This window comes from Pristiophorus japonicus, chromosome 13 (genome assembly GCF_044704955.1).
Source record: "Pristiophorus japonicus isolate sPriJap1 chromosome 13, sPriJap1.hap1, whole genome shotgun sequence".
Classification (NCBI taxonomy): domain Eukaryota; kingdom Metazoa; phylum Chordata; class Chondrichthyes; family Pristiophoridae; genus Pristiophorus; species Pristiophorus japonicus.
Window position 1 is genome coordinate 22,106,657 of NC_091989.1, and position 21,005 is coordinate 22,127,661.

Sequence of the window (21,005 nt, forward strand, 5' to 3'; positions counted from 1 at the left end):
TCGGAGTAGGCTAAAATCGGGGCTCTAGACATTTATCGTGGTCACTCTCTGTTTTAATAGTGACTGAAGTCAGCTCAAAATTATTTAATTTTAGTGTGATTTTTGCTGGTGCAAAACAGCTCAATACTATCCAGGATAAAGCAGTTCGCTTGATCGACACTTGAGCATCTAACCTAAACATTTACTCCCTCCACCACCGGTGCACCGTGGCTGCAGTGTGTACCATCTACAAGACGCACTGCAGCAACTTGCCAAGGCTTCTTCAGCAGCACCTCCCAAACCCGCAACCTCTCCCACCTAGAAGGACAAGGGCAGCTGGCGCTTGGGAACACCACCACTTCCAACTTTCCCTCGAAGTCACGCAGCATCCCAACTTGGATGTATGTCGCCATTCCTTCATTGTCGCTGGGACAATATCCTGGAACTCCCCACCTAACAGCACTTTTACAGACTGCAGCGGTTCAAGAAAACGACCCATCACCAGCTTCTCAAGGGCAACTAGGGATGGGCAATAAATGCTGGTCTTGCTAGCAACACCCATATCCCCAGAATGAATAAAAGAAGATATGTCATCTGGATGAATAAGAAGTTGGGGATTTAATTCTATTAAAGGATTATTTACAACACTGAGGCAATAATATCTTTATTTGAATGCTCTGTTTTATTGGATGGATTACCACAAAGATATAAATTATAGTCAAATTACATTATTGCAATTAACTCTCCACTGACTAAAATTGCTGGAGTCTGATTGTGGTCTTCAGTATTGAGGAGAAATGGTAATTCTGGTTTCAAGTCATGGTTTGTACTTGCAAACAAAATAATTCTTCTGGTCACATCTGATATCATTCCATGTCTTGAAACCTGTAAGAAACATTCAAAAAAAATCTCAGCAGCCTCTTGACTGGAAATGAACGGAGAACATTGTTCAGTGATACCAGTAGTGTAATGGCTATGATTGCTTGATTCTCATCACTGGGATGAATCTCAGCTCCGTTTAGGGCACTCAACTCATGAATAACACAATAGGTTAAAAATCATTGCTAATGGTTGACTAACCTTATAATTAAGACACCCCATGTTCTTCATGTCTACAACCTTTGAGGGATAAAAATTAAAACTTCTCATAGGATGTAAAGCGCTTTGGGAGATTCTGAGGTCGTGAAAGGTGCTATATAAATGCAAGTCTTTCCTTCTTTCTATAGTTCTCAGCTCCCTTAGTTACAATGAGAGACTGAATAAACTTGGATTATGTTGCCTGGAGATTAGCAAGTTAATGGGTGATCTGACTGATACACTTGACAGGATCAATAGGGAATCATTCTTCCCTTTTGTAGGAGAAACTAGAACAAAGGAGACATCATCTTTAAGTTAGAACTGATCCAGTTAAAAGCAAATCTAGGAAAAGATTCTTCACAGAAAAGATTGTGAGAAAATGGAATGGATTGTGCTGGAAGTCATGGGTGCAGAATCAATTGAATTGATCAAAATGGAAATAAAAGTATAATTGAATATAGAGAAAGGGTAGGGAATTGGGATTGAAGAGATTATGGTCTGCCATGGCTAAGCAAGCAGCAGAGCAGCATGATGTTCCTAATTGTGACAGGCATATGTCTCCTTTAAATTCGCATGAAGTGGCAGTAATGTCAGTTGTATTCGCAATTGGAAGACGGGTAAGCCTTGGGGTTGGTGGGAGTGGGTGTGAGTGGGGATTGGTGAGGTAAAAAAGGGAAGAATGGACTAAATAGTTGGAAATATTTCCAACCCTACTCTGTATCATCATGGGGACATGTACCACACTGAAGTCCTCAACCCAGATGATCCTTGATCCTTCTGAGCAATGAAGAATGATAGACAGCAAAGAGGAGTGGGCAAAGTTATTTTAATGAAGGGATATTGAACCGGTGACATACCAATATGAGCTTGGAACTCAAGGCAGTACTCCTGGTGGTCGATGTTATTTGGTTCACCGTAACTCCAGGGTTTGTAATCAAACATGGAACCATCGGTCCACTTCCAGCGACCATTCTGAAATTGGAATCAAATTTACACTGAAGTGATTTGCTTATTTGTTTGGGTTGACAGTTACAACAATATTGAAACAGTAAAAGCCTGCATTTTGAAATGTAAACCATTTTACATCATGTGATGTGCCATACATTATTTATTGCCTTGCACTGGAGTAACCATATTGAACATCCTTTCTGTTGCGGTCCTTTTACTTATGATTTCAAATGGCCGGCACATGGAGTAATTGTGCTGCAGGAAGTCTTTTTTTATTAATTCTCGGGATGTGGGCGTCGCAGGAATTTATTGCCCAACTCCAGTTGGTGGTGGGCCTTGTCCATGAGCCACTGCGGTGAAGGTGCTCAGTGGTTTGATACAACTGAATGACTGGCTCGGCCACTGTAGAGGGCACTTGAGTGGCCTCACACATTCTACCCTACGTAAACTTGAGGTCATCCAAAAATCTGTTGCCTGTGTCCTAAGTTGCACCAAGTCCCATTCACCCTTCATTGCTGTGCTCGCTGACCTACATTGGCTCCCTGTTAAGCAACACCTCGATTTCAAAATTCTCATCCTTGTTTTCAAATCCCTCCATGGCCTTGTCCCTCCCTATCTCTGTAATCTCCCCCAGCCCTACAACCCCCCGAGATGTCTGCGTTCCTCTAATTCTGCCCTCTTGAGCATCCCTCATTATAAATCGCTCAACCATTGGTGGCCGTGCCTTCTGTTGCCTAAGCCCTAAGCTCTGGAATTCCCTGCCTAACCCTTTATGCTTCTCTACCTCTCTCTCCTTCAAAACGCTCCTTAAAACCTACCTTTTTGACCAAGCTTTTGGTCATCTGCCCTAATTTCTCCTTATCTTGCTCGGTGTCAAATTTTTTGTCTTATAATACTCCTGTGAAGCACCTTAAAAAGTTTTAATATGTTAAAGGTGCTATATAAATACAAGTTGTTGTTGTTAAAATTCAACCACGTTGGTGTGGGATTGGTGTCACATATCAACCAGACCGGGCAAGGATGGAAAGTTACTGCACAAGATAAAAGTTCACGGGGTTGGGGGTAATATATTAGCATGGATAGAGGATTGGCTAACTAACAGAAAATAGAGAATTGGCATAAATGGGTAATTTTCCGGTTGGCAAACAGTAACTAGTGGGATCGGTGCTGGGCCCTCAACTATTTACAATCTATATTAATGACTTGGATGAAGGGACTGAGTGTAATGTAGCCAAGTTTGCTGATGATGCAAAGATGGGTGGGAAAGCAAATTGTGAGGAGGACACAAAAAATCGCAAAAGGATATAGACAGGCTAAGTAAATGGGCAAATATTTGGCAGATGGAATATAATGTGGGAAAATGTGAGGTTATCCACTTTGGTAGAAAAAATAGAAAAGCAAATTATAATTTAAATGGAGAAAAATTGCGAAGTGTTGCATGGGTTGAAAGCAAGAATGTGATCCAGATAGTAAGACTGGCCGAAATCTGGAAGTCACGACACTCACTATTCACTTCATCCACAATAAACCTGTTAACAAACCGCGACCCACACACAATGCCTCATCTATGGCTGGGGGGTGTGGAGGTCAGGAACTTGGGCTGGGGGGAAGGAGGTCAGGAACTTGAGGGGTGGGGGGGAGGAGGTCATGAATTTGTGTGGGGAGGGGGCAAGGAGATCAGGAACATAGGTGGGGGGGGGAGAAGGAGGTCAGGGACTTGGGTGGGGGGAGGAGGTCAAGAACTTTGGCAGGGAGGAGGAGGTCAGAAAGCTGGGCCAGGGGAGGGGGGGCGCGGTTGGCGGAGGAGGTCTGCAACTTAGGAGGGGGAGAATGTCAGAGGCCTGGGCTGGGGGCAAAAGGTCAGAAACTTGGACTGAGGGAAGGAGGAGGTCAGGAACTTGAGCGATGGAGAGGAGGTAAGGACTTGGGCGGGGGAGCGGAAGGAGGTCAGGAAGTTGGGCGGAGAGAGGAAGTCAGGAACTTGGTTTTATGAAAGGTCCCAGCAGATTGGAAAATTGCAAATGTAATGCCCCTATTTAAAAAAGGAGGCAGACAAAAAGCAGCAACCTATAGACAAGTTAGTCTAACATCTGTGGTTGGGAAAATGATTGAGTCCATTATTAAAGAAGCAGTAGCAGGACATTTGGAAAAGCAAAATTCGGTCCGGCAGAGTCAGCATGGATTTATGAAGAGGAAGTCATGTTTGACAAATTTGCTGCAGCTCTTTGAGGATGTAATGAACAGGGTGGATAAAGGGGAACCAGTGGATGTGGTGTATTTGGACTTCCAGAAGGCATTTGACAAGGTGCCATATAAAAGGTTATTGCACAAGATAAAAGTTTACTGGGTTGGGGGTAATATATTAGCATCGATAGAGGATTGGCTAATGAACAGAAAACAGAGAGTTGGGATGAATGGTTCATTCTCTGGTTGGCAACCAGTAACTAGTGGGGTGCCGCAGGGATCAGTGCTGGGACCCCAACTATTTACAATCTATATTAATGACTTGGAAGAAGGGACTGAGTGTAATATAGCCAAGTTTGCTGACGATACAAAGATGGGAGGAAAAGCAATGTGTGAGGAGGACACAAAAAGTCTGCAAAAGGACATAGACAGGCTAAGTGAGTGGGCAAAAATTTGGCAGATGGAGTATAATGTTGGAAAGTGTGAGGTCATGCACTTTGGGAGAAAAAATCTAAGAACAAGTTATTATTTAAATGGAGAAAGATTGCAAAGTGCCGCAGTACAGCGGGAACTGGGGGTACTTGTGCATGAAACACAAAAGGATAGTAGGCAGGTACAGCAAGTGCTCAGGAAGGCCAATGGTATCTTGGCCTTTATTGCAAAGGGGATGGAGTATAAAAACAGGGAAGTCTTGCTACAGCTATATAAGGTATTGGTGAGGCCACACCTTGAATATTGTGTGCAGTTTTGGTTTCCATATTTACGAAAGGATATACTTGCTTTGGAGGCAGTTCAGAGAAGGTTCACTAGGTTGACTCTGGGGATGAGGGGGTTGACTTATGAGGAAAGGTTGAGTAGGTTGGGCCTCTACTCATTGGAATTCAGAAGAATGAGAGGTGATTTTATCAAAACGTATAAGATTATGAGGGGGCTTGACAAGGTGGATGCAGAGAGGATGTTTCTATTGATGGGGGAGACTCAAACTAGAGGACATGATCTTAGAATAAGGGGCCGCCCATTTAAAACTGAGATGAGGAGAAATTTCTTCTCTCAGAGGGTTGGAAATCTGTGGAATTCATTGCCTCAGAGAGCTGTGGAATTTAAGACAGAAATAGACAGCTTCTTAAACGATAAGGGGATAAGGAGTTATGGGGAGTGGGCGGGGAAGTGCAGCTGAGTCCATGATCAGATCTGCCATGATCTTATCGAATGGTGGAGCAGGCTCGAGGGGCCTGTTCCTATTTCTTATGTTCTTAAGAAATCATGTTCGATAAATTTACTGGAGTTCTTTGAGGATGTAATGAGCAGGGTGGATAAAGGGGAACCAGTGGATGTGGTATATTTGGATTTCCAAAAGGCATTCGATAAGGTGCCACATATGAGGTTATTGCACAAGGTAAAAGCTCATAGGGTTGGGGGTAATATATTAGCATGGATAGAGGATTGGCTAACTAACAAAAAACAGAGTCGGGATAAATAGGTCATTTTCCAGTTGGCAAACAGTGACTAGTGGGATGCCACAGGGATCAGTGATGGGACCTCAACTATTTACAATCTATATTAATGACTTGGATGAAGGGACCGAGTGTAATGTAGCCAAGTTTGCTGATGATACAAAGCTGGGTGGGAAAACAAATTGTGAGGTAGACACAAATAACCTGCAAAGGGATATAGACAGGCTAAGTGAGTGGGTAAAAATTTGGCAGATGGGGTATAATGTGGGAAACTATTATCCATTTTGGCAGAAATAATAGAAAAATAAATTATAATTTAAATGGAGAAAAATTGCAAAGTGCTGCAGTACAGAGGGACCTGGGGGTCCTTGTGCATGAAACACAAAAAGTGAGTATGTCGGTACAGCAAGTAATCAGGAAGGCAAATGGAACGTTGGCCTTTATTGCAAGGGGGATAGAGTATAAAAGCAGAGAAGTCCTGCTACAACTGTACAGGGTCTTGGTGAGGCCACACCTAGGGTATTGCGTACAGTTTTGGTCTCCGTATTTAAGGAAGAGTATATTTGCATTGGAGGCTGTTTAGAGAAGGTTTACTAGGTTGATTCTGGAGATGAGATAGGCTGGGCCTATACACATTGGAGTTCAGAAGAATGAGAGGGGATCTTATTGAAACATATAAAATAATGAGGGGGCTCGACAAGATGGATGCAGAGAGGATATTTCCACTCATAGGGGAAACTAAAACTAAGGGATATCGTCTCAGAATAAGGGGCCGCCCATTTAAAACTGAGATGAGGAGAAATTTCTTCTCTCAGGGGATTGTAAATCTATGGAATTATCTGCCCCAGTGGGCTGTGGAGACTGGGTCATTGAATATATTTAAGGCGGAGATAGACAGATTTTTGAGCGATAAGGGATTAAAGGGTTATGGGGAGCGGGCAGGGAAGTGGAGCTGAGTCCATGATCAGATTAGCCATGATCTTATTGAATGGCGGAGCAGGCTTGAGGGGCCAAACGGCCTACTCCTCCTATTTCTTACGTTCTTATGTTGGGAAGTGGGGGCAGGAACCTTTTTGAGGTGAGAGAAGGCCTTAACCCGTGAGAGTGAGCCCTGTCTGTTCCAAGTGAGCTCTGTTTTGTCTGGAGTCGGCAGTCAGAATTACTTGAATTACACTTTGCAAAGAGAAACTGCTGGATGTGTCTTATCCTGCAAGGGGACCAATCAGAAATCAGGACTTGTCATCAAGGGGGCCCAATCTGAGCTTTAGGTGTTGCAAATTAACACGTTCCCTGGAAAATCATGGTCACCGTGTTCCCAATTTTCTGATATGGACACCCTGTGGCCGAAGCTGTCCGCTAGGAACTGACCACCCAACAGTCGTCCTCTTTGAAGATGGAGTCGGCCGGAGCTCCATCGTGAACAGGTCAGTCAGCCATTTTAGGGCTGTTACTGCCCCCTTTACACTAAGCAGCTCATGTTAAATTCTACCGCGGTGTGTTAGGTGTACGCACTTATTCCATCGCAGATAAAATACACAGAAATCTTTCTCTACCTGTCGGGGATCGTTGCCTCCGATCCAAACATTGACATCTTTCCTGCCATTGGTGAGGTGTTGTGCGATTATTTCAGCTTCTCTATCATTGTGGATGGAAGCGAGATGACCTCCAACTCCATATGATGTACAGTCAAACTGGAAGAAGGGGGAAGAATTAAGAATTGCATCCTGGACTCTCGAGGCAGCTATGTCACCATAATTGAATTCTGTCCTTCACACTGAGGGTGAATTCAGAAATCCCACAGTTAACTTTATTTTGGTTCTTCAGGGACACCGTGAAGCTGAGAATGTCCCTTCAGGCCAGTCTTTAATACAACACTCCTGACTCAACCTGTCTGACATTTCTATTGAGCACATTCTCCTGACCTTTGCCGCTGAGGTCACCAGGGCGCAAAGGTCAAGAACAAGGGCAACAGAGAGCCATTAGACAGAGCCACTTACCGCTGCCCCTGGGGCTCCTTGGCAGATGTCGCTCTGAGATGTAAACAATGTAGGAATGGACCTTCCCGTCTCCGCGAGCACCCCCTCCCTCCCTCCCCCCATCTAGTTCCTTTTGCTACTGCCATTAGACGCAGCGAGAAGACTGCAAAGGGCTTGCTCTGGGAAGCCCCGCCCCCAGACTGGAGAGCCCAAAGGGTGCCCAGCTGCAAGTCAAATAGACTTTTGCCTTTCGAGTGCATACGGGAAAATTGTAGCCCCTCCCACCCGCTGCTGCCCTCCAGTAGGGAACAAGTCTGCGCCAAGGATGTCCCTGGGCCACGTTAACACCATAACTGGCTTCAGCTTGCCCTGGGCAGGCACAGCGCTCTTCAGACGCCTTCGTCCAGTCCAACGATGGGGCAGCGAGGGCCTGATAACCTGGCTTCTTTCTGTCCTTACAGTCTCTGAGAGAGAAATAGTGGAGTTGAAGCTAGATTTCAGGAGTTTTGTGCTGAAAAAAATTGAAAGCCAGTTCCTAATTATTTCATTCTTTTATTTTTGCAGTCTCAGCTCACACAAGTGCGATGGCTCTCTGCAACACACCGACATTCAGCGACAGAGTATGACAAAAAGAAAGAACATAAATAGTGTTAGCACTCTTGTCTCCGAGTCAGAAGGTTGTGAGTTCAAATCCCACTCCAGAGACTTGAGCACATAACCTTGATTGGCACTTCAGTACATAACTGAGGGAATGCTGCACTGCCTGAGGTGCCATCCTTCAGTTGAGATGCCCTCGCAGGTGGACATAAAAGATCCCGTGGCACTACATTACATCATTACACCAGTGACTAAACTTCAAAAGAAATTCATCGACTGTAAAGCGCTCTGGGACGTCCTAAACTCATGAAAGAAGCTCTGCAAACAGAGTGACTATTTGTACCAGTTTTTTGTGTGTCCTTCTGTGCATGTGCGCATTGGACTCCACCCCCTTTTTGAGCATGGGCTCTCAGGAGCTGGGGGGGGGGGGTTGGGTGGTGGGAGACTGGAGGGGGGGGAATCTGAAGACAGAATGGCTCAAATTACAATTTGCAGACACTCAGAACTTGGGCTGGGCGGTTCCAATTACACATTCCAGAGAAACTTCTGGGTGTGGCTTATCCTCCAAGGGGACCAATCAGTAATCAGGTCATGTGATCATGGTGAGCCAATCAGAGCATTTTCTAGTGCAAATAGCTCCGTCCCTGTATAAATGCTATTACAAAAGCAAAATCCTGCAGATGCTGGAAAACTGAAATAGAAACAAAATGCTGGAAATACTCAACCGGTCAGGCAGCATCTGCGGAGAGAGTCAATGAAAGGTCATTGACCTGAAACGTTAAATTCTCTCTCCACAGATGCCACCTGACCTGCTGAGTATTTCCAGCATTTTCTGTTTTTATTTTATATTATATAAATGCTATGCAAGTTCTTTCTTTCTTAAGCATGATAAAGGTGAAGACCATAGTTGATTGTCTGCTTCATCCCTCCAATATTATTGGATGGATCTCTAATGTTCCTGCCAAATATTCTCAGCAGCATTGCAGTTGTTGAAGTTAATACCATTATTTTGTGTGGTTATCACCCAATGATCTGCACTTTTGAAGCTCAACCGTTGATTAGAATAAATATCTTTTGTACCTCGGCATCGGCCCAAGTTAATCGGTCAGTGAAATATCCGTAACAAGAAGGTGCGAAAAAGAACCATCCCTCAGGACACATGGACTTGGCTTTGCCGGCTTCATTCACAATCCGTGGGAAACAAAGAGGTAAAGAGTCAATTGTTACAAGTGATAACTGCGATTGGACAGGGCGACGCCAACCAAGCCAAGTCAGTGTACAATACTCCAGGGGCCCGCCTTTGGAGGGACAGCCTCCATCGGGCGGAGCGAGCCCTCATCCCGCGCACTGATCCATTTTCATGGCCGGGCCCACATTTGAATTATTTTGCAAAGCTGCTCGCGCATTTGGAGCATCTGCGGTGGCAGCAAATCCACTTACAAACCACATCGTCTTTCGGATGAGACGTTAAACCGAGGCCCCATCTGCCTTCTCAGGGGAGGTAAAAGATCCCATGGCACTATTCCGAAGAAGAGCTGGGGAGTTCTCCCCAGTGTCCTGGCCAATATTTATCCCTCAATCAGCATAACAAAAAAACAGATTATCAGGTCATTACCACATTGCTGTTTTGGGAGCTTGGCTGTGTGCAAATTGGTTGCCGCATTTCCCACAGTACAACAGTGACTACACTCCAAAAGTACATCATTAGCTGTAAAGTGCTTTCAGACGTCCAGTGGTCAGGAAAGGCGCTATATAAATCCAAGTCTTTTTTCTTTCCTTTCCTTTTGAGCACACCACAGCCCATGGTCCCTTTAAAGCCCCCAGAAATATGGCGGCTGCATCACCATTTGACTCGGGGGATGGGTCGTGCTTCATTTCGATATATAGAGTCTGCCCTTTCCCCCCCCCACCCCCGTCGTTTTTGAGTAGACTTAAGGGCCCCGAAAATGCTCGCAGCAATGGTACTGGCTGCTGTGGACAGGGCTTTCTTGCTGCTGTTGGAGATCCAGCAGCCAGAAGGTCTTCAGGCTGACCATCATTGAGGAGTCTGTTAAGGTGGCACTTACCTTTTCATGCCTATCCACCAGCCACAATCTGAGGGGTGACTAGGCCCTCCTGTGTCTGGTAGCCAACCACAGGAAAGTGAAGCGGGAGAGCCAGGAATGAACCGCTGCCCCATCCTTTAAATAAGAACATTCGGCCCATGCCTATTGCCTTGCTTCGCTTCTCCAGGGAAGCCACAGAAGTCCTGAGGCTGCATTAAGTGCTGGAGGCCCGGTGTCACCAATGTCCTTTCGGGAAGGAAACCTGGTCTACACAAGAGTCTAGTTCCACACTAGCGTGGTAGACTCTTAACTGAAGTGGCCTAACAAGCCACTCAGCAGCCCCATCACCACCTTCACAGGGCAATTCAGGGATGGACAGTAGATGTTGGCCTTGCCAGGGACAGTTACACCCCGAGAACGAATGGAGAAAAAAATTGCTCCTGGATTTTGCACCCGGGAAGTAAATGTTTCCTGGAGAACTGTGGACCAGAAGAGTAATTTATAGTAGGTTTAGAGTGAGACAATCGGGGAGTGAGACAATCAAAAAATATAGTGCTTAGCTGGGGATAAAAGTTAGAATTCTGAATAGGGGTATATTTACTCTTCCCCAGGGTATGGAATTTGGTGATGTTGGGGATAGTGGAGGTGCTCAGGCAACAGCAGTTCAAGAGGAGGAGAAAATTGAGTGTTTTATTTGGATGTAGGGAACAGATTTTGAACTCATTAGATTTATTGGAGCTGCTCAGACGATGGGAAGCAAGTGGGAGTGGAAGGAAACAACTCATTTCAACTTGAGCCAGGACACACAGTTTGCCTTTATCGGAACAGGAGTCGGCCATTCAGCCCCTCGAGCCTGTTCTGCCATTTAATTAGATCATGGCTAATCTATACCTCTACTCCATTTACCCGCCTTAGCTCCATATCCCTTGATGCCCTTACCCAACAAAAATCTAGCCACATCAATTGTCCCAGCATCAAAAGCCTTGGGGGGGGGGGGTAGAAAATTCCAGATTTCTACTACACTTTGTGTGGAAAAGTGAATGACTTAGCTCAGGCTTTAATATGTCCCCTTGTTCTGGACTCCCTCACCAGAGAAAATAATTTTTACGTATCTGCCCTATAGAATTCTTTTAACATTTTAAGCACCTCAATCACATCACCCATCAATCTGCTATATTCCAGGAAATAAAAGCCAAGCCTATGCAGAGGGTTTACTCAGAGGGTTGTGAATTTTTGGAACTCTCTACCCCACAGGACTGTGGGTGCTGAATCATTGTGTATATTCAAGCCTGAGATTTTTGGACTCTTGGGAAATCAAGGGACATGGGGATAGGACGGGAAAGTGGTGGAGCAGGCTCAAAGGGCCATATGGCCGATTCCTGCTCCTAATTTTTATGTTCTTATAGGAAGGGATTGTGGAACAGTAAACATTTCAATCAGTTAAACAACACAGATGAGGAAAAACCTTGAAGGCCTCCCCTATCACGGCTCCTACAAGGAGGTATGGAATCTCACACTCCATGAAATATAAAGACAGACTCACCATTCGCTGTATCCAGGAACATAAAGCCCCACAACAAAATTACGGTGATGGCAAACTTCATTCTTACAGCTGCACCTGTCAGTCAACATTAAACTCATCAAATATTTTGAAACATTTTGGAGCCAGCTAGACAGTCAGTTTTGGATGTACATTGACCACATTTTGATTCTTTATAAACTACATATTCTAATTTTTTTCTAATTATAGGCCTAGGAATTAATTATCGCCCCACTTAGGGCGGTAACATTTGGGAGGTGTGAAACATTGTGCCATTGTGCCCCCGCTCGATAAATTCGGGTTACCGCCCCTGGAAGGAAATGGAGTGCAAATCAAGCCGCCCCTCATGCCCTGGAAGCCAATTAGGCACGGGAGATGCAGGTCTAATTTTGGCAAGTGTCTCCCTCGTTTTGTACCCAATACACAGGCTTGAAGGAGGTTGAACTTCTTTCCCTTTGTCTTGTATTATATTGTGACTATAGATGTTGTGTATCTGTAAAGCATGCACTCCCATGTTCCGCCACCAGGGAGCTCATCCCCTGAAGTCCCAAGGGATCGCAGCATCCCTTGGGAGCACTGTATATAAGCCGGCCCCTAAGGCCTGTTCCTCACTCTGGAGTGTCTTATTAAAGACTGAGGTCCCTGTGTGCAGCCTCATCTGTGTTAGGAACACAATAATAGCGATTGGTGTTTTTCCGTTTTTGCTGGCTCAGATACCGGTTACCGAGCCTGCCACATGAGTTGATTGAGTTACAATCTTCCATTGGGCAATCATTCAATCTTGGATCACCATTACACCATCTCAGCCCAGCAAGATAGTTGCTCGTCGGCCTGTGATACACAACAATCAATAAAACTGTGAAAGCATTAAAAATTACATCAGACACTTTCTGTCCTCACCTGTTGCTAGACAGCGGATGACTCTTCTCTGACAAAGCTCACTCTGTACTTCTCTCTCTCTGGTAGTTTGGATGTGAGAACAATCCCATTCAGATTCTTATATACCATTCTCCACGGGGACTGAGGTAATTGAGAGCAAACGTTAATAGAAAGTGGACAAACAGAAGGAAAATCCAAATTAAGATAACATGCAATAAAAGCACAGCTTGCTTTCAGGGGACCCATCCACCATGTGTCTAATTTAGCTTTCTCACTAAACAGATAACGTTTTATGTATCCGGAGTCAATAGTTATAAACGTACACGCACAAATGTTAACGTGACATCTCATTGTTTTTTCTTGTCACGTAAAGATGAGCACTCCAAAAGTTCAGGAGCTGGTTATTGCGGATTTAGCGACAATGCCTGAGATGCAACAAATTAGAAACATTGGACACTACCCCTGCGATTGTCTTGTGCTCTCACAGCGCTGCTTCTGCCTATCCTCCACAAACCCTCATGGCCAACAGACCACTGACCCACAGGGAGGTGTTGGTACATACACCCACCAGGTGCAGTGTGGGTGCTGCTTGCCCCCATTTAAATGGGGTGTTGTGAGCCAGAGATGGCACAGATTAAGTCGCGGGCTCTGTCGGAGCCCTTACAATAACAACTTGCACATATACATTGCCTCAAGTGTCAGCTGTGGCTCAGTGGTAACACTGTTGCCTTAAGGTCAGAAAGTTGTGGGTTCAAGTCCCACTCCAGGGACTTGAGCACAAAAATCTAGGCTGACGCTCCCAGTGCAGTGCTGAGGGAGAGCTACACTGTTGGAGGTGCCGTCTTTAGGATGAGACGTTAAACCGAAGCCCTGTCTGCCCTCTCAAGTTGATGTAAAAGATTCCATGGCAATATTTTGAAGAGGAGCAGGGGAGTTATCCCCGGTGTCCTGGCCAATATTTATCCCGCAAACAAAAACAGATTATCTGGTCATTATCACATTGCTGTTTATGGGAGCTTTCTGTGCGCAAATTGGCAGCAGCGTTTCCTATATTACAACAGTGACTACACTCCAAAAGTACTTCATTGACTGTAAAATGCTTTGAGACATCCAGTGGTTGTGAAAGGCGCTATATAAATGCAAGTCTTTCTTTCTTCTAATCTCAGGGCATCCCCCATGTGGAGTGGCTCTCCAGAAAAACACAGTCAGTCGCATCATCGGATTCGATATGTGGCTAGAGGATCTGTGCAAGTGGAAGAGACTGACATTCACTGACAACTGGACAACCTTCCAAGGAAAGCATGAGCCTTTCTAGATGGGTTGGCCTCCTTAATTCTTTGGGAGCTCAGAGATTAGCTGGGAATTTTGAGACAGCCTTTGGGGTGAATTTAAATGAAGTGAGTTGGGGGTTAGAATAGACAAGTCCAAGCCTGGCTCCTCAAGAGTATGTAACACCCAACTTCAGTCTGATGCATAATTGGAAAGAAGAAGAAATTAAGGTGTTTGTGAAACATGGTTAGATGTAAATGATGGAGTAGAGTGTCATGAATGTTTCAGGAAGAATAGGTCAGAAGGGAATGTGTCTAGTTTGGATCCTAAATCTCTCCTGTTTGAATGTTTCCCATTATTCACCAACTGTCTTATCGGCTAGTTTCCAGTTTATCACGGCTCGTTCCCTTTTTATCGCATTGAAATTTGGCTTTTTTTTTTACATCAAACCTAATTATGTTATGGACGCTGTTGCCTGCATGCTCCCCTATCCTTGCAGCACTGATTTGCCACACTTCATTTTGTAGAACTAGATCGAGCACTGCATTCTTTCTTTGGTCCAATAACTTACTGATGTAGAGGGCAGTCCTGGTCACATTGCAGAAACTTCTCTCCTTTGCCACTAAGATTATATACACCCTACTCTGTTTTTGGAGAATTGAACTCGTCTATTATCACGACCCTGTTGATTCCGCATTCTTCTCTATTTTGCCGACGCATCCCAGGGCCGAAATTCAGTCCCGCCAGAAAACTGGCGCACCTACTGCTTTTTATGAGCTTTTACCGCTGTTTCGGAAGAGGTCCCCTCTTTCGCGAAATTCAGCCCATTGTCTTTTTCTTTAATCAGCCAGGACGTCGGTCATAAAGGGGGCGGAAGTGCGGCGGTAAATGCTGGTGAGGGCCGGAAGTGGAGAGGGGTCGGATTCTCCACCGCTGTCACTCAGCAGCGAAGCGGTGATAATGTCATTGCACGTCTGGATCGCACGTATCTCCCCTCCGTTAAAGCAGGGAGAATCGGCCTTCAGTTGCAATCGGACACTGGACCACCAGGGAGGGTTTCGGCCGGGCCAGCGGCCTGGCACCCAAGATAGGGCGCCAGGCTGCCTGTTGGCGGCCTGGCCAAACCAGGGAGCACAATGATCCGGCAGACCTGGAAGTCAGCTGGTTAAAAAAAATAAAATGGCGGCCGCAGCAGTGGGCCCTTGCCTTTAATGGCCGCTGCGCCAGGGCTTACAGAGGGAATCAAAGGTGCACCGGCAGAAAAAGCTGTCGGAGGCAGCGCTCAGCGGCAATAAGATTTTTATGGCTACATTTTGCGGGAGGTGGGGGGGTGCTGGTGGTGCGCACACTGGTGACGCACTCACGGCCACTTGGCAGCGGTGGGGCAGAAGTGGGGACCGCCAAAAAAAACCCTGAGCGGAATTTAGCTTGCGGCATCCAGTCGACAGAAATCGGCAGCCGCTCGACTCCGCTGCATGACCACCGCAAGTGGGCGGTAACGGGCCTTATTCAGGAGCTGAATTTTGGCTCCCCCCATCTTCCCTATCCTTTCCACTGTTTGGTGGGCGACCATATACTCCCAGTACAGTAACGATTCCCTGGCTATTGGTTAACTCTAACCAAATAGATTCAGCTTTTGCATCCATATTATCCTCCATATTATCCCTATGCTCTAGTGCTGTAATGGAATCGTTGATTAACTCTGCCACCCATCTTACCGTTTTTCCTACTGCATCCCTCCTGAATATGTTAATAACCAGCAATGATCAGCTCCCTATCCTGCCCTAGCCGAAACCATGGCCGGAATTTTCCAGCTGCCGTGCATGTGGATTTGGAGGCGGGTCGGCGGTAAAAGTTGCATAAAATGGGAGCACGTCGGGAACACGATGTCATCCTGCCTCCTCGCGCCTTTAACTGGGGCAGGTTTGCCAGCGCGGCACGGACCTAGATGGCAAAGGCGGGCGACCTAATTAAGCTCATTAAAAATTTGTTGTCAGAACCTTAACTGTTTTTAACCAGACCTTTTGAATTTCACTAGATAACCATGGGGATCACACAGTTCGGGAATCACGTCTGTCAACCTGAGGCGGAAGGTCGGAGGCTATTCAGCGAGATCATTAATGCACAGCATGGAAATCCCAATAAATACTCCCACATTACACCTCATTACTTGCCTAAGGGAAAGGCTCTTGCTGACTCCATTTTGAGCACAGATTTCTGGCCCCAATTTTGCCCATCCAAATTTCATTCTTCGATTAGCATCTGCTATAAAATAGCAGACAGATAAATGTTATATGCATATTTAAAGCATTTATCCACAAATATCATCCAGTCATTTCTAGACTATTATGTTATATGCTATAATGTGGAAGTTTTCAAGCCACTGTATTTTCGCATAATTCAATTAACTGCTGGTGGTGAAAAATTTGATTGACTCGTTCTTGGAAACCATTTGACAGATCAGTTTAATCATGATGACTTCTTTGTGGGCCGTAACTGCTCAGAACCCTCCCCATAGTTATATCCTGCAATGCACAACTGACCATGCATTGAATAATATGATGTGGTAATCAGACTGCTTTAATGTCAAAGTAAAAACCATTTCCATTTTCCACAAATTTTCAGATTACTTACTAAATGTACCAGCTTCATGTACATCTTACAAGAAATTTTTATCGATAATTTGTTTTTTAAAATGTTCATGTGAGTGGTGCATTAGCTGCTCCATGCAGGTGGCCATGCGGTCCATGGAAGAGCCCACTGTTCCCATCGCCTGCGACATGGTGGTGCTCCTGTTGGAGATGGACTCTCCCATTCGCTGCACATTTGCAGACATCGTGGCCACAAAACCTGTCCGAGCCTCCTGCACTTCATCGTGCACTTACACGATCGCCCTCTTTCTCCATGGCCCGCAAAACGTCTGCATGCAGCTGAGCAGAGCTGGGAGTGTCCCGCACCCTCCGGCGAGGAGTTGCCACAGCTGTCCCAGTCTCCACCATCCCCTCTTGCTCACTTGTGACTTGAGCCACCAGGTGACAACACTCCTCTATCTCGCACAGGATCCACCAAGGTGTGCGTATGTGTGCTGGTGCTGGGTGCACTTGGTTCTGCCGTCGGTGCGCTCGCAGAGGCAGGAGCTGGACAGCTCTGTTGGGCGGGCCATGTTATGTACGTAAATAAACAGACTAACTGAAACAGGAGTAATGTAACTTAACTGTATGCTTTATAGCAACTCCCAAAATGGTGTCCCCAACCAGCATGAACCAGAATGTTTACAGCAGTGTGTGAATAGCTCCCACAGGGTCCTAATGCCTGTGGGAGCCTGTAACATACAAATAGAGTATGGACACAACAGGCCACATTGTCCACATGCCTGACATGAGACTCCCAAAGCAAGCGCTGTACTTGGAGCTCGTCTACGGCAAGCGAGCCCCAGGTGGGCAGAGGAATCATTTCAAGGACACCCTCAAAGCCTCCTTGATAAAAAGTGCAACATCCCCACCGGCACCTGGGATTCCCTGGCCCAAGACCGCCCTAAGTATAGGAAGAGCATCCGGGAGGGTGCTGAGCACCTCGAGTCACGTCGCCGAGAGCATGCAGAAACCAAGCAGAAGGAGCTTGCGGCAAACCAGACTCCCCACCCACCCTTTCCTTCAACCACTGTCTGTCCCACCTGTGACAGAGCTGGTAATTCCTGTATTGGACTGTACAGTCACCTGAGAACTTACTTTTAGAGTGAAAGCAAGTCTTCCCCAATTTCGAGGGCCTACCCATGATGATGATGATGATAGGTGACCATGAGGGAGTGTAGTACCAGTGCCAAAGCCAAATGGCCGCCTTGTGTGGTGTTACTTGATATGATTCCATTAGTTGAACAAATATTTTGCATCGGTCTTCATGGTAGAAGACACTAAAAACATCCGAATGGTAGATAATCAAGGGGCGATAGGGAGGGAGGAACTTAATACAATCACTATCACTAAAGAAGAAATACTCTGTAAAATAATGGGACTAAAGGCGGACAAGTCCCCTAGACCTGATGGCTTACATCCTGGGGTGTTTAAAGTGGTGGCTGCAGAGGTAGTGGATGCACTGATTGTAATCTACCAACATTCCCTGGATTCTGGGGAGGTCCCAGCAGATTGGAAAACTGCAAATGTATCGCCCCTATTTAAAAAAGGTGGCAGACAGAAAGCAGCAAACTATAGACCAGTTAGCCTAACATCTGTCATTGGGAAAATGCTGGAGTCCATTATTAAGGAAGCAGTAGCAGGACATTTGAAAAGCATAAATCAATCAAGCAGAGTCAGCATGGTTTTATGAATGTTTGACAAATTTGCTGGAGTTCTTTGAGGATGTAACGAGCAGTTTGGATAAGGGGGAACCAGTGGATGTGGTGTATTTGGATTTCCAGAAGGCATTCAATAAGGTGCCACATAAAAGGTTACTGCACAAGATAAAAGTTCACGGGGTTGGGGGTAATATATTAACATGGATAGAGGATTGGCTAACTAACAGAAAACAGAGAGTCGGGATAAATGGGTCATTTTTCGGTTGGCAAACAGTAGCTAGTGGGGTGCCGCAAGGATCAGTGCTGGGTCCTCAACTATTTACAAACTATATTAATGATTTGGATGAAGGGACCGAGTGTAATGTAGCCAAGTTTGCTGATGATACAAAGATGGGTGAGAAAGCAAATTGTGAAGAGGACACAAAAAATCTGCAAAGGGATATAGACAGGCTAAGTGAATGGACAAAATGTTGGCAGATGGATTATAATGTGGGACAATATGAGGTTATCTACTTTGGCAGAAAAAATAAAAAAGCAAATTATAATTTAAATGGAGAAAAATTGCAAAGTGCTGCAGTAAAAAGGGACCTGGGGGTCCTTGTGCATGAAACACAAGTGAGTATGCAGGTACAGCAAATAATCAAGAAGGCAAATGGAATGTTGGCCCTTATTTCAAACGGGATAGAGTATAAAAGCAAAGAAGTCCTGCTACAACTGTATTGGGTATTGGCAAGGCCACACCTAGAATACTGCGTACAGTTTTGTTCTCCGTATTTAAGGAAGGATATACTTGCTTTGGAGGCTGTTCAGAGAAGATTCACTAGGTTGATTCTGGAGATGAGGGAGTTGATTTATGAAGATAGGTTGAGTAGGTTGGGCCTATATACACTGGAGTTCAGAAGAATCACATAAGATAATGAGGGAGCTCGACAAGGTGGATGTAGAGAGGATATTTCCACTCATAGGGGTAACTAAAACTAGGGCACATAGTCTCAGAGAGTGGTGAACCTGTGGAATTCTCTGCCACAGAAAGTTGTTGAGGCCAATTCACTAAATATATTCAAAAAGGAGTTAGATGTAGTCCTTACTACTGGGGGGATCAAGGGGTATGGTGAGAAAGCAGGAATGGTGTACTGAAGTTGCATGTTCAGCCATGAACTCATTGAATGGCGGTGCAGGCTCGAAGGGGCGAATGGCCTGCTCCTGCACCTATTTTCTATGTTTCTATGTTTCTAGAATAAGGGGTGGCCCATTTGAAACTGAGACGAGGAGGAATTTATTCTCTCAGAGGGTTGTAAATCTGTGGAATTCTCTGCCCCAGAGAGCTGTGGAGGCTGGGTCATTGAATATATTTAAGGCGTAGAGAGCTTTTTGAGCGATAAGGGAATAAAGGATTATGGGGAGTGGGCAGGGAAGTGGAGCTGAGTCCATGATCAGCCATGATCTTATTAAATGGCGGAGCAGACTCAAGGGGCCAGGTGGCCTACTCCTGCTCCTATTTCTTATGTTCTTATGACAGTGGATCAATGAACAGCTGAACTGTAGAAACGCCAGAGCTTACACACAGTAAAGGAGCTTTGTATGTGTTCAGTAGCTGTGGATGATGAATTAGAAGTGGAATAGCCTGCAAATAATAGGGCCGGTCTAACAGATCAGCCACTCTCGCAGCATGAACAGATGTTACACGACGCACATCTTGTAAACAGTATTAAAGAAATTGATAGTCGTTATCTCAACACCTGCTACAGTACAATCTACACTTTTGTTATATTACCAGGAATGAGACCAATAGTTACTGGAACGAAGCATTTATTTGAACAGGGTTCTGCCCCTTGATTCTGTTCCACCAATGACTCAGATCACGGCTGATCTGAACCTCAACTCCAATTTTTAATTATTCATTCATGGGATATGGGCATTATGGCAAGGCCAGTATTAATTGTCCATCCCTGATTGTCCTTAAGAAGGTGATGGTGAGCTGCCTTCTTGAACTGCAGCAGTCCGTGTGGTGAAGTTACTCCCACAGTGCTGTTCAGAAGGAACGGCCAATTATACGATCATATGTTTAAGTCAGAGTGGTGTGCGACTTGCAGGGCAACATCGAGGTGATAATGTTGAAAAAGAAAGTTAATCGAACATTGTATTTGAGGTTAATGTACGTCACTGGAGGGAGCTGATTATATTGGAAACACAAAAGACACAAGACCATGGTTATTCAAGTCAGGATGGTGTGTGACTTGGAGGGATCATGTTCCCATGTGCCAACTGCCCTTGTCCTGCTAGATGGTAAAGGTCGCGGGTTTGGGGGATGTTGAAGAAGCCTTGGCGAGTTGCTGTTTGTGGCTCGTCTGTCTTGTGTTTCACACCTTGAACACTTCCATTGCAAGAAAGACCATTTTGACTATTTGACAACACTGGTTCGTGATCGACTGGCTTTCCAGAGCTGAGAGCCCAACCCTGGTGTTATAAATGTTTTAAAGTGGCTGCATTTACAAATGGCATCTTCCAGTAAGTTTAGAGTGTCAGTGAGCTGAGCTGCAGTGCTTCTTATAGTTGGTGTTCACTGCAGACATCTTGCACCGGTGGTGGAGGGAGTGAATGTTGAAGGTGGTAGACGGGGTGCCAATCAAGCGGGCTGCTTTGTCCTCGATGGTGTCAAGTTTCTTGTGTGTTGCTGGAGCTGCACTCATCCAGGCAAGTGGAAAGTATTCCATCACTCTCCTGACTTGTGCTTTGTAGATGGTGGAAAGGCTTTGAGGAATTAGG

The 21,005-nt window shown here is 45.4% G+C and overlaps 1 protein-coding gene across 3 annotated transcripts in view; it reads right to left on the reverse strand.

Annotated features, from left to right (window-relative positions):
- Nucleotides 1-642: 642 nt before the first annotated feature.
- Nucleotides 643-21,005, reverse strand: part of LOC139277956 (regenerating islet-derived protein 4-like) — a 54,167-nt gene continuing 33,804 nt past the window's right edge. For all 3 annotated transcript variants that reach the window (XM_070896589.1, XM_070896590.1, XM_070896591.1), the window contains 6 exons: nucleotides 12,701-12,820; nucleotides 11,804-11,878; nucleotides 9,296-9,393; nucleotides 7,196-7,333; nucleotides 1,914-2,028; nucleotides 643-864 (listed from right to left, as the gene is read on the reverse strand). In XM_070896589.1, the coding sequence (XP_070752690.1) occupies nucleotides 797-864; nucleotides 1,914-2,028; nucleotides 7,196-7,333; nucleotides 9,296-9,393; nucleotides 11,804-11,864 (480 nt within the window). In that variant the 5' untranslated portion in view covers nucleotides 11,865-11,878; nucleotides 12,701-12,820 and the 3' untranslated portion in view covers nucleotides 643-796. The remainder of the gene's footprint in view (nucleotides 865-1,913; nucleotides 2,029-7,195; nucleotides 7,334-9,295; nucleotides 9,394-11,803; nucleotides 11,879-12,700; nucleotides 12,821-21,005) is intronic.